The sequence below is a fragment of the Monodelphis domestica genome, chromosome 2 (assembly GCF_027887165.1).
Source record: "Monodelphis domestica isolate mMonDom1 chromosome 2, mMonDom1.pri, whole genome shotgun sequence".
In the NCBI taxonomy this organism is placed as follows: domain Eukaryota; kingdom Metazoa; phylum Chordata; class Mammalia; order Didelphimorphia; family Didelphidae; genus Monodelphis; species Monodelphis domestica.
The window spans coordinates 508,251,111-508,264,313 of record NC_077228.1 but is presented as its reverse complement, the minus strand read 5'-3'; the positions used below and the strand labels follow the sequence as shown (position 1 = coordinate 508,264,313).

The window sequence follows — 13,203 nt, the reverse complement described above, 5'->3', positions numbered from 1 at the left end:
TCCTATAACTCAATGAGTCCTTTTAAAACATGTTTTGAAAGATGGTGGGAAAAAAAATACAACTTCCAAGTTCCTTCCATTCCTGCGCTTCTAGGCCAAAGGGTAAGCATTGTGTCTGTGTCGTCCTAAGTCTCACAGCAAGGAAAAACCACTTAACTGGACAGAAGTTAAATCAGAGCTTGAGTTATTTGCAGTAGTCTCCCCGTGGATGATACATCCTGTTTCAAGCAAGTGTATTGCCTTTCTGCCAGCTGTTGCCCTACTGTGCAGCCCCCTTCCTGTGCCAGTCACAATACACCCCACACTGACCCCAGGGTTATTAGAGGCTGTCCTATTAACAGGAAGCAAGAAACCAAATTGTTTGCAGCAGCTCCCACTGCCAGAGTTCAGTTGCTGCATCTTAGAGGTCTTCCAAGTTGTAATGCACACCAGGACAGTTTGTCCACCCCTGCAGCTGGAAATCTCTGGTTGATTGAATGCCCTGCCCTGACTTGGCTATGAGATCCCAGTTGTTTTTCATAACATATAAAAATCAGCCATCATCATTCCTGTGATAAGCTTTTCACTCAAGGACTAGACTGTGGTGGGTTTCCATGCATGGATGGAGTACCTTCTGCCACACCAGCTGTGCTAGGGTGGGGAAAAGCCTTGAAAAACACAACAGGAGTAACCCCCCCCCCAGTAGCATTTGTTTTATTCTCTTCTCTCCTCAGGGGGTTCAGCGTTTCAACAGATAACAGAGTTCACATATTCAAACCCGTGTCCGTGCAGGCAATGTGGTAAGATGGCTTTTTAAATATTTGTTCATGTGTTCTTAAGGGAAAGGCTGTGAGGAAGGGGCATTCATTGGACATGGGGAAGGTAACTGTGTACATGCTTATCTCCTGATGTTGTAGGACAGTAATAGCGAACCTTTTAGAGAGGAAGTGCTGGGCCCTACCCCCATCCCTAACCCACTAAGTGCTGGACTGCCTAGCCCCCCCTTGACCGCACACAGGGGAGGGAGAAAGTGCTCCCATTGGGCTTCGGGGCAGAGGGACCAGTGATGTGAAAAAATGTCATCAGGCTCGGTGAAGATGGGGAAGGGAGCAGCCCTTGGCCTTTCTAGTAATAGACTCTGCTGGTAGAGTCGGGGGGAGAGCAGCTGCATGCCCACAGAGAGGGCTCTGCATGCCATCTTCGGTACCCATGCCATAGGTTCGCCATCACTGTTGTAGGATATCCACCAGTCTGGCTGGCATGCTGAATTGCAAGCTACTGGCCACCACTGCACTATCAAAATTAAATATCCAAGCAGTGGTGAAGAATTAAAAGGAGTAGTTATCTTCAAGTGGAAAGAAACATGTTTTTTCAGATGAGAATCTAAAGCCCAGATAAGTAGTGACTTCCCATGGGCACATGCAATGACTTGGGAACAGAGCCAGGCTGGACCCCAGGTCTGAAACTCCAGGTCCAGTACTCTTGCCACGGTGCCATTCCTGCTAACTAATCAGCCTTCAGTTTTTAGGGCAACAATAGAAATTTTCCTAAAGTATGTTCTGTAGGTAAGTTAGGCCCTTTGAATACCCATTCAGTGCACCTTTGAAGTTTTCTTCTTCTCAGCCTAAGAGGCAGTTGGAAGTAAAATGGGTGGAGCTTAGGGCCTGGAATCAGGAAGATCTAAATTCAAATCTGGCCTTAGGCACTTACTGGCTGTGGGACCCTGGGCAAGCCATTTCACTGCTGTGTGCCTCCTTTTCCTCAGCTATAAAATAAGGATTATAATAGCCTCTCGTTGTTGTGGAAATTAAATGAATTAATATTTGTAAAAAGAACTTGGAAAAGTGTCTGGCACGTAGTGAGCACCGTATAAATGTCTATTCCCATTTCTTCCTGATCTAAATTATAAGTATCTACTGACATAAAGAAATCTAGACCTGTTCACTTGAAAAACTCTGTAGTTTTTGAAAATTAGACTATCCTGAAAGAACTCCTGACAGTGAAAAGGACACTGAAAGAACTCCTTTCTCATTCTATGTTTTGAAAAGAAATCAGTGGTGGTCTGGTTGTGTAAGCCTCATGAGGAGTTAATCCCAGAGTGGAAGGACTTGCCTTTCACTTCCTGTCCAGGCCCCTGCCTGCCCTCTGGTGGAAACACTAATGACCAAGGGGTGGGGCGAAGGCCAGCCAAGCAAGAAATCAGAGCCTCAAAAACAGGCCAGGGAGAGATAATCTATCCCTGTATGCCCCAGTTGGCTGTTATCAGGTGATTAGGGCAAAGGGCTGATCTGCTGAACTCTTCATAATCTTATCGGTTCGTGCAGTAATTGAGGCACAGGACACCATTTCAGGGTCTGTGTTTAGAGCAGAGTCTGGTTCAAAGGGATTCCCTAGTATATGTCTCTTAGAGTACCCATGACCTCTTTTGACCAGTGCTAGCAGTGACTTGACCCACCCTTGGGCACCAGAGGAGAGCCAAATAGCACTCTTCTGGGAGAGGGTATGGGAGTCCCAGGAACAACTCCATTTTCAGCCTCATTGTTTGGGTGCACAAAGCGGTGTTCTTTCTCAAGACCCTGTGGATTCAATTAGTGGCCTTGGGTCAGGCTTTGAAGTCCGTAGTAAACAGGCAGGCAGGCCCAAGCCTCTTGGAGATGGGCCTTCTTTGGTCTGCCGCAGAAACTGATCTCCAAATCAAAGTGTCGTGTTCATCAAGGGTTTCCCTCCCAGGAAGAGGGCTGCAGCAGGTTCTCAGAAGTCAGATGTACCCAAGTAGCCAGCAATTCGAGTGGCTTCAGAGGGGATGTGGTACAAAACTTTGGTAGTTTATGTTTTAAGTACATACTCTCAGGTTCAAGAAACATGCCTTGAAAAACCTGCAATCATCCTGTTATAGTGAGTAAGGACTCAGCTGGGAGTCAGAGCAACTGACATTGCTTTACTGAAATTCTCCGAGACTTGAACTTTGCCTTTCACAATCAAAGTGGACTTCTAAAAGATCGTCCTAACTCAGTTTGTAAGTGGAAATCAGCTCCCTGTGTACCCTCCAGAAAATGGATGGATTGCAAGTCTGAAAGACAGTCATTGAGAGGACAGCTAGATATCGAGAGTAGATAGAGAGCCAGGCCTGGAGTCAGGAGGACCTGAGTTTGAATCTGGACTCAGCTACTTCCTAGCTGTGTGACCCTGAGTGAGTCACTTAACTCTGTTTACCTGGCCCTTGCCCTCCTGTTTTAGAATTGATACTAAGACAGAAGATAAGGATGTTGTTTTTTAAAAAGCCATTGGCATTATGCACCCCTTCTTGGGGAAGAGATGCAGCTGTCTGAGATGTGGAGTCCTTGGGGCATCTTACTAACTAACAGGAGTTCACTTCTTGACCTTCTGGGTCCTGAGTCAAGAAGTTTAATGGCTCTTCAGAAGAGCCAAAGCTGTTCTTCAGAAGTAACTCAGACCCGTGTAGGCGGTGACCAAGAAAACCCTCTTGGAGGCTAGTGCTTCCTGGTAGTGCCCAGGGCAGTCCTCATGACTCACTGAGGCCTTGGGCAGGAGCCCTTTGGGGTACAACATCAGTATTCCAGGAATCAAAGGGACACCATGTTGGGGCAAGATTCTGAGTCAGTAGAAAACATCCATTGCTCCCTCTTCATTAAATCATCAAGTATCTTTAGTCCAGGAATGGCTCAGCTGTGAAGTTGGGCCCCACTAAGATACCATATGCCTTGTGGGTCCTCAGGCCAGATTCATCAAGGATGAGTAATACATCACTCCCTTCCACAAGAAAAACTGAAATGTTGTAGGGTTGGGGTAGCTAAATTCCTACCAGAGGCCTCACAGGCAGAATCCAAAGTAACCAATTGTCACACAGTTGTTTTGAAGTAACTTTCTCTAAGGAGATTGGGCAAATGCTACAGAGATCACAACATGCAAAAAAATCAGTGAAGGAACTTAAACTGGGGAAGAGGAGCCATGTGATCAATGTGAGCTCTGTTTTTAAATATTGCTGCTTCTTTTATCAGATGGAAGTAGGATCGAGCTTACATTGCGCTCATTGGATTGAAGCTTTAGGGACCCAGATGACTTGGGCTAACCAGAGGGGCTCTCTGAAAAGAGCCTTTGATGCTTCAGTGGCTGAGTCCCTGTCTGTCCCTGAAAGAGTTCATACAGAGGCTAGACAAGCCCTCAACTTTAGGAAAATGAAGGGAATCTTCATCCAGCAAAAAGGGAACACTCTGGATGCTTATGGGAGGTTCTTCAGTTCTAGGATTGGTGAAATAGAGTTTATGGGAATGGTCTCTTCTTCCTTCAGTTGATCTCAGCCCCCCAAAGGCTCATGTTCTCATCATGTCTTTCAGGTCTGCCTTGCAAAGTTTACATAAGGCATGTGAAGTGGCCAGAAGTCATAACTATTACCCAGGCAGCCTATTCCTCACCTGGGTGAGTTACTATGAGAGCCATATCAACTCTGACCAATCCTCTGTCAATGAGTGGAATGCCATGCGAGACGTGCAGTCCCATCGCCCAGATTCACCAGCTCTCTTCACAGACATGTGAGTGTGTTTGTTGCTGTTATTGACAGAATGCCCAACTGCCATATTCTAGGGCCACTAGCATTTGTTAGCTACATTTGTATCATGGACATCTTTGGCAATCTGGTGAAGCCTGGGGACCAATCTCTTCTCAGAAAATAAATTTAAATACCTAAAGTAAACAAAGAGAAATTCCATCACCCTAGACAATATAAAATACTTAGGAATCTATCTGCCAAGACAAACACAGGAACTATTTCAACACAACTACTAAATACTATTAAAACTAGATCTAAATAATTGGAAAAACATTAATTGCTCATGGGTAGGACGAGCTAACATAATAAAAATGACAATCCTACCCAAACTAATTATTTAGTGCCATACCCTTTAAACTATCAAGTAACTTTTTTTACTGAATTAGAAAAAACTATAACAAAGTTCATATGGAAGAACAAAAAAATCAAGAATATCAAGGGAAATATTGAAAAAAAATGTGAAGAAAGGTGGCCTAGCAGTACCAGACCTCAAACTATATTATAAAGTAGTGGTCATCAAAACAATATGGTACTGGCCAAGAGACAGAAGGGAGGACCAGTGGAATAGATTTGGGGTAAGTGACATTAGCAAGAAAGTTTATGATAAACCCAAAGATCCCAACTTTGGGGACAAAAATTCACTATTTGACAAAAACTGCTGGGAAAATTGGAAAACAGTATGGAAGAGATTGAGTTTAGATCAACATCTCACACCCTACACCAAGATAAACTCAAAATGGGTGAATGACTTGAATATAAAGAAAGAAACTAAGTAAATTAGGTGAGCACAGAATAGTATGCATATCAGATCTCTGGAAAAGGAAAGATTTTAAGACCAAGCAAGAGTTAGAAAAAATGACAAATATAAAATAAATAATTTTGATTGCATTATATTAAAAAGGTTTTGTACAATAATCAATAAACACATGAAAAAATTATCTAAATCTCTTATAATCAGAGAGATGCAAATCAAAACAACTCTGAGGTACCACCTCACACCTAGTAGATTGGCTAACATGACAGCAAAGGAAAGTAATAAATGTTGGAGGGGATGTGGCAAAAGTTGGGACATTAATGCACTGCTGGTGGAGTTGTGAATTGATCCAACCATTCTGGAGGGCTATTTAGAACTATGCCCAAAGGGCACTAAAAGACTGTCTGCCCTTTGACCCAGCCATAGCACTGCTGGGTTTATACCCCAAAGAGATAATAAGGAAAAATACATGTACAAGAATATTCATAGCTGCATTCTTTGTGGTGGCCAAAAATTGGAAAATGAGGGGATGCCCTTCAATTGGGGAATGGCTGAACAAATTGTGGTATATGTTAGTGATGGAATACTATTGTACCCAAAGAAACAATGAACTGGAGGAATTCCAAGAAAAACCAAAAAAACCCAAAGATCCCAGGTAAAAAACTCCTTTGCTACTATCATCACAAACCAGTCAGTGTTCTAGGAAAATCAACAGTGTAAGGTGGAAAGCGTACATGGCACCCATCCTCTATCTGTGTCACATAGAAAGGTCCCACCTCAAACACTTTGTCATTTTCTCCCCCTATGCTCTAATACTAATGAACAACATAATGTGCAGCATAGCTTTTTCAGCAACCTAGAAAATTACCCCATTAACCCCACAACAAAAAACTCATTCATTGATGTCTTCCCAATATAGAATTTGTGATTATTCAAATAGGGATTAGGCTTAAAGTTTACTTGTGTGTTTATATGTGGAGTAGGAGTTGATAACAATGACTGTAGAAGAATATTTGCATTACTTAGTTTTCAAGAGATTCAGAAACACTTATTTTCATTGTAAATTATTCTCTTTGTTCATTAGAGTAGGTCCTCTAAAGATTGCTCTCCACAGCCAACCCTTGCCTATTTTAAGTTTTATTTATAACTTAAAAATATTTGAAAGAAAATTTAATCTAATTCTATAATTTACATTTTTCACTCACCCAGTCTTGCCTTTCTCTCAGTAAGTGCAAGTCAGAAATTTCAATTGATTGTAGGAAGAGGCATGTTAAATGTCTCTCTGATGTACCCTGGATTGGATAAGAGCCCAAGGTAGAGCTAATGTTTATTTCCTTTATAGGTCAGTGTGTTAAGGTTTTGTATTAATATTTTGGGAGCTCTTTCAGATTTAGTTCCTGATATAAAAATTAATCAGGATGTTTACTTGCTCTAAATTGATCTTTGGAGGTTTGTTAAGTGCTCTATGGGCAGTGGTAGTGGCTCTTTGGCCTTGTGGACAAAGTTCACCCTTGAGTTCCTGTAATTATACAAAAATAGCTCACCAGTAGAGAAGACAGGATTAAAATTAAAGTCTGAGTTTGGGCTTCATGGGAAGAAAAACTGAAAAATCATAAGAATTCTAGAAAAGTCACAGATGGATAAAGTTACACAAAGGAGTTGTGTTCTGGTTCATGAGTTGGAGACTAATATGCAATTAGGGAAGAGAATGTTTGTGAAAGTTACTGAAATTCTAGAGTAGTCTGTGGCCAAGGGGTTGGCTCCTATAATACCTTTGCCCAGATGATCCTCCTTATCCTCCTTTTCTGAAATATACCCTCACTTCAGCACCTTGTCCTACAAACCATAGTTCATCTACCACCTACAGGAGACACAAGATCGATATCTCTCTGTCTCTCTCTGTCTCTCTCTCTCTCTCTCTCTCTCTCTCTCTCTCTCTCTCTCTCTCTCTCTCTCTCTCTCTCTGTCTCTGTCTCTCTCTCTCTCTCTGTGTCTCTCTCTCTCTCTGTGTCTGTCTGTCTGACTGCCTGTCTGTCTGTCTGTCTGTCCGTCTCTCTCTCTCTCTCTCTCTCTCTCTCTCTCTCCCCCCCCTCTCCCCCCCCTCGTATCTTAGTCCTCCTTCCCTCCCCAAATTCTTCAGTTCATTGTGTATATTTCCCCAGTTGAGCAAGACCTGCAGATGATACTCTTTAGCCCTTCTCTATGTGTATGTAAGCTGTATTTGCCATCAGGTTGATGTCACGTTCTCATTTAGAGTCTGTCCACACCTGACTTGAGTCACAGCTTATATTTCCTTGCCAGTAAGAACATATTTTGAAAACTATAGCTCCCCTTTGCCTTTCCTAAAATCCCAAGTTAAATGGAAAAGCCTATCACAAGGGGCTCACTTTAGCACCCCTGAACCCTAAAACCTCCTGAAAGATTGTTCTGAAACAATGGCATGGGATTTAAGCACTTCACTCATTTACACGTGAGATTTGCTTTTTCTCAGGAAAGCAAAAAAAGTGTGGAGTGGGAGATTATTGAGGGTAGATGTCCAGCTAGTGCATTCACACCAGAACCCAAGACTTTCAGAAGAAGAAGAATTCTGTGCCTGGCATGAGCTATTTTCTCCCATTTGTCCTCATCAGCTTTGTCTAGAGAAGAATCTGAGAGGGAAGCTCAAAATTTTAGTAATGAACCACCCCATGGGGATGCCTTGGCTGAGTGTCAGAGAAACAGTCTCAATGTGAGCCATTAGCCTGCAGGTTTCGTGGGAAACAAAGAGCTGGAACAGGAGGGAACCCCATAGTTGTGAGTTGAGAGTGTCCATCTTCAGAGATTACTAAAGCTATTTTTGCAGCCGGTGATAAGGCTGTCAGCAGCAGGAGTGGGCAGCATGCCTAAGGGCTTAGTCCTTTTCCATTTCCATGTAAGGAGGCATCCAACTGATACCTTTCTTGGTAGGTAAGGAAAGAGGAAGCAGAGTGAGCCACTCTGTCTGGATCACTCATGTGCAAACACAATGTAAAGGAGTATCATTATATTATGGTACAAGATAAAGCCAAATTCAGCCAATTAGAGCCCACTGCCCTAGTCAGAGTGGCAAGAATCATTTAATAGGAAGATGAAAAGTGATTCTCTAAATGTCCAGGCCCAACCATGTCATTTCTTCCTACTCAGGAAACTCCAGTGGCTCCCTGTCACCTCCAGGAGCAAATACAAACTGCTCCAGGTGGTATTCAAAGCCCTTCATAACCTTGCCCCTCCTACCTTTCCAGTCATCTTACACCCAACACCCAGTGGTACTGGCCTCCTTGACTGTTCCATGAAAAAGACTCCATCTCCACTCTGGCATTTTCTCTGTGTCCCCCATGCCTGGAATGCTCCCTCCTTATCTCTGCCTATGTGCTTCCCTGACTTCCTTTAAATCCCAACTAAAATCCCTTCTCCTACAGGAAGCCTTTCCTAGCCTCTCTCAATTCTAGTGCCTCCCTTGCTTAATTAGTTCCTATTTATCCTGAATAGAGCTTGTTTGTGTTATATGTGCTTGTTTCCTTGTTGTCTCCCCCATTAGACTTTGAGCTCCTTAGGGGCAGGAACTGTCTTTTGCCTCTTTTTGTATCCTCATCCGTTACCAAAGCATTTGACATATAGCAGACTTAATAAATGCTTATCAACTGACTTTTTAAGTGGGCAAGAAATCCAAAGGAAGTGGCATGATTCTGTTCAAGTCCAAACTTAATTAGATTGAAAATCAGCCATATTTTTCTAGGAACTGATATTGGAGAGGGAGCCCAATTCTGACACTGATTGGGTCATGTGACAGTGAGCAAATCAGAGAACCTCTGAGTCTTCAGTCATAAAGTGGAAATAGAGGTGTTTCTTATCAAGAAAGCACTTTGACAATCCTGAAGGGTTATGGGTCATTGTTATTATTGCATTTATCTCAAGTTGTTGTGTGAGCATTTGGGGCCCATTTTAATTACTTGATCTCTGAATTTCATTTCTAGAAAGAGAGTAGATCCTAAGTGAATAGATTTTGAGTTGGAAAAAACCTAGTCCAAATCCCTCTAGTTCCTCATCTGATTGGACACTTGAAAAAAGTGAGGTCCAGAGAGATTAAGCATGTTTCTATGATCGTCCCAGTAGTGAATGCCACTGACAGAATTTGAATCAAGCACAGGGTCTTGTTACTAATTGAGGCAGGCAGTATGGCCTCCCATCTTTCCCTAGAACACAACCATTGAGAGGTCTATGTGAAAGTAATTTAAGGTCCAGAGAACATAAGAAATTACATAATGGGTCAGACCCATGATCCAAGCCACAAAAGAATATTTGAGAAGGAAACTAGAATGGAAGTGCACATTACCCTCCTACGTACCTTATTTCTTCTCTTTTGCTGCATCTTCATCCAGCACATTCCCTAACTGCCAGCAGTACACTTAGGGCTCTGCCTTGAACCATCTTCTCTTTTCCTTCTATGCTTAATGATCCCAATAACTCCCATGGTTCTATTATTATCTCTTACAGATGATTTCCAGCTGAGTCTCTCTCCTGCACTCTTATCTCACAACAACAAATGGTCTATTAGACATTTTGAATTGGTGATCACCTAGTTATCTCCAATTCAGCATGTACAAAACAGAGTTCATGATGTTTTCCTCCAAATTCACCCTTCTTCCAAACTTCCCTCTTATGGTCAAGGACACCACCATCTTTCCAACAGTTGATTTTGGTGTAACTTCATTTCCTCACTCTCACTTGCCCCACATTTTATATTAGCTACTAGCTGTTAATTCTACCTCCAGAACATCTCTCATATATGTTGCCTTCTCTCTCTTTACACAGTCACTTCTTCCACCACTCTTTCCCCATTTCAAGTCCTAACCTCACCTAGACTATTGAATTAGCCTTCTAATTGGTCTCCTTGTGTGGTCCCTTCTCATTCAAAACCATCTTCCTCACAGGTACCAAAGTGATAGGATTGGCAAATAGCACCCCTATTCAATAAACTCCAGTGATCACTTATTACCTGTGGCATCAAATATTCCTCTGTTGAAATCCTACCTTTCCTTCAAGACACTTAACTCAAACTCACTCCTTTAAGAAGTCGAAAGACTTGTCTCACCTTCCCACCTCCCAAGCCTGTTTTCTCTCTCCTCTGAAACCCTCCAGAGTACTTCATTTATACTTAAACTTCTTGAAGTCTTCTGCCTTATAGTAAGACCCTGCTGCACCAAGAATATGGTGTCATATTTATCCTTCTATGGTAGCACTTAGAGGGAGAAGAAACCTTGTAAAGTAATTTAATGACTTTTATAAAGGAGAAAATTGAAACCTCGAGTAGGCAAGTAACCTCCCTCAGGTCATCTAGGTAATATTTAGATCCAGTGCTTTCTCCAATGTACTATGCCCCACCACTGCCATCACCTATATCTGTCTTGGCAAACCTATGACACAAGTGCCAGAGCCTGCCAGAGGGAACTGCTCCCTTCCCCTGTCCACATGCACCTGAGGACATGTCTCACATGACCCACCCCTCTTACTAGCAGCCCAATGGGAGCACTTCCTTGCTCCCCTGTCTGAGGTAAGGGAGGCAGCTCACATGTAGCATGAGGGGTTGCAGTTTGGGCACTTGGTCTATAAAAGGATCACCAGCACTGACCTAGATCATAAACTCACAAGAAGAAAAATCATTAATTTCTTGAAGTGAGCAGAACCAGGAGAATATTGTACATAGTAACAGCAATATTATATGATGATTAACTGTGAAAGACTTAGCTACTCTGATCAATATAGTGATCCATGACAAGTCCAAATTCATAATGAATGATGTCATCCATCTCCAGAGAGAAAACTTTGAGTGCAGATTGAATAATATTCTATCACTATCTCTTTTTATGGGCTTTTCTTTTTACAGTGTGGCTAATAGGAAAATATATTTTGCATGACTTCACACATATAATGGGTATCCCATTTCTTGCATTCTCAATAGGTTGGAGAAAGGGAGGAAGAGAATTTATAACTCTCAAACAAAACATTAACTTTTCATCTCCAATCTCTGTCATCTAGTGCATTCCAACATCTTGCCAGTTTTGTGGTATTAGCCAAGCCAGCTTTTGCCTCTTTTGCTGATATCCATCTAAATGATAACTATTGTCTCTCTTTCCAGCCCAACTGAACGAGAACGCACAGAACGGTTAATCAAGACCAAACTAAGGGAAATCATGATGCAGAAGGACTTGGAGAACATCACATCCAAAGAGGTAAGGGAACTTTAGATCCATGGTATTCTTCGCTCATGCTTAAAAGATAGTGATAATAAATGAGAGTTAGGGGTGAGGAGTGATGATGGCAGTAGAATGAACTAGGGAATGATGAAATTGAGAGGAAATAAGGAGCTATATAGCAAGTAGTAACACCATGAAATACATTTTAAATATGGAAATGTACATTCGGGTCTCTGCCAATACCTAGAAAGGTGTATAAAAGTATTAATCAAAAAAACCCCAATAGAAAATAAAATGTGTATAGATTGTAAATCAGGTGTTCTTAATTTGTGCTTTATTGTGGAGAATCTGAATCCTATTCTGTAATTCTGCAATTGAGTTCTTATATTTTGCCCTTTTTGGTTTACTGTTGGCTCTGGAATGTTTGGAAAGGCAAAAGAAAGAAAAGCTAAGCCTCTTAGGGACCCACCTCCACAAGAAAAGAGATTCCATTCTCTTATAGAATCTCCTTGACAAAATAGAAGCTATGGATTGAAGGAATTAAATTGATTGTATGAAATATAACTACAACTGGGATAATATAAATGTGCAAGGGGCTTAAACCCTGGTGATTGTGTGTGCTACCTGAGCATCATACCCTATCTCAAGTATCTGACCAAAGGAAGAAAGACCAGGAATTACTCTGCTCACCTTAGCATATGTACTGCCCTGGCATGTTTCCCTCTACCAATAGAACCTAATAACACCAAAGCAAAGTAGTAGTTGAGAATATGAAGACAAATTATGGAGTGGCCTCTACTTTCATGGTGCTCCCAATCTAGTGGGTGCATGCCAATGACCAGTAAGTCTATAGAAATGTAGACAGACAATTTGTAGATACTAACTACATCAATGTCAAAGTCAACAAATTGAAAGAGTGATGTATATTTTATTAATTATGATTAAAAATATGTGTGTGTGACCCCCTTCTTCCCTCAGATACGCACAGAATTAGAAATGCAGATGGCCTGCAATCTTCGAGAATTCAAAGAGTTCATAGATAATGAGATGATTGTGATCCTTGGGCAAATGGACAGCCCCACCCAGATCTTTGAGCATGTGTTTCTGGTAAGTGCTGCTTTCAGGAGTCCCTCCCCCTACAAGTCTCAGGCAGTGGGGTTCAAGTGGGATTAAGGAGGTTGGTTCTTTTGTGTCTTTTTTGCATTTGCCTGGGGTTAGACATTCCAACACAGGGATCTCCTCAAAAGGTAAAGGCTGATGGGCATCCTCAATCCCTGAAACCATCCAGTTGTGAGTGTAGTGCCTGAGCCCCAATGACAGGACTGATTTATAGCCAGTTGTTTTAATGAGCTGGGTATGTGTCCCAATACATTGCTTTTTCCAGTGTTAAATGTCTCCATGTTATCTGTGGCAAGAGGAACCATATTATAGAAATCCACAGATGATCCAAAAAAAATTATTTTAGTTTCTACTTCCTTCCATGAGTGGGCTATTTTTTTTTTTATTTTATTTCTTTTATGAGCATTAAAATGACTAAAAGATAAAGAATGACAGGACCACAGAACTAGAACTAGCAGAGACCTCAGAGGACATCTGTTCTAATGGCCTAATTTTATAGATAGGAAGGCCAAGATCCAGGGCGGTGTAGGGACTGCCCTTGGCCGCATGAGTTCTGAAAATCAGGAGGTCTG

The 13,203-nt window shown here is 41.9% G+C and overlaps 1 protein-coding gene across 6 annotated transcripts in view; it reads left to right on the top strand.

Annotated features, from left to right (window-relative positions):
• The window catches only part of SSH2 (slingshot protein phosphatase 2), a 264,955-nt gene that overhangs the window by 218,040 nt on the left and 33,712 nt on the right, over positions 1–13,203 (top strand). For all 6 annotated transcript variants that reach the window (XM_056819582.1, XM_007485720.3, XM_007485719.3 and 3 more), the window contains 4 exons: positions 714–779; positions 4,335–4,529; positions 11,455–11,548; positions 12,491–12,619. In XM_056819582.1, the coding sequence (XP_056675560.1) occupies positions 714–779; positions 4,335–4,529; positions 11,455–11,548; positions 12,491–12,619 (484 nt within the window). The remainder of the gene's footprint in view (positions 1–713; positions 780–4,334; positions 4,530–11,454; positions 11,549–12,490; positions 12,620–13,203) is intronic.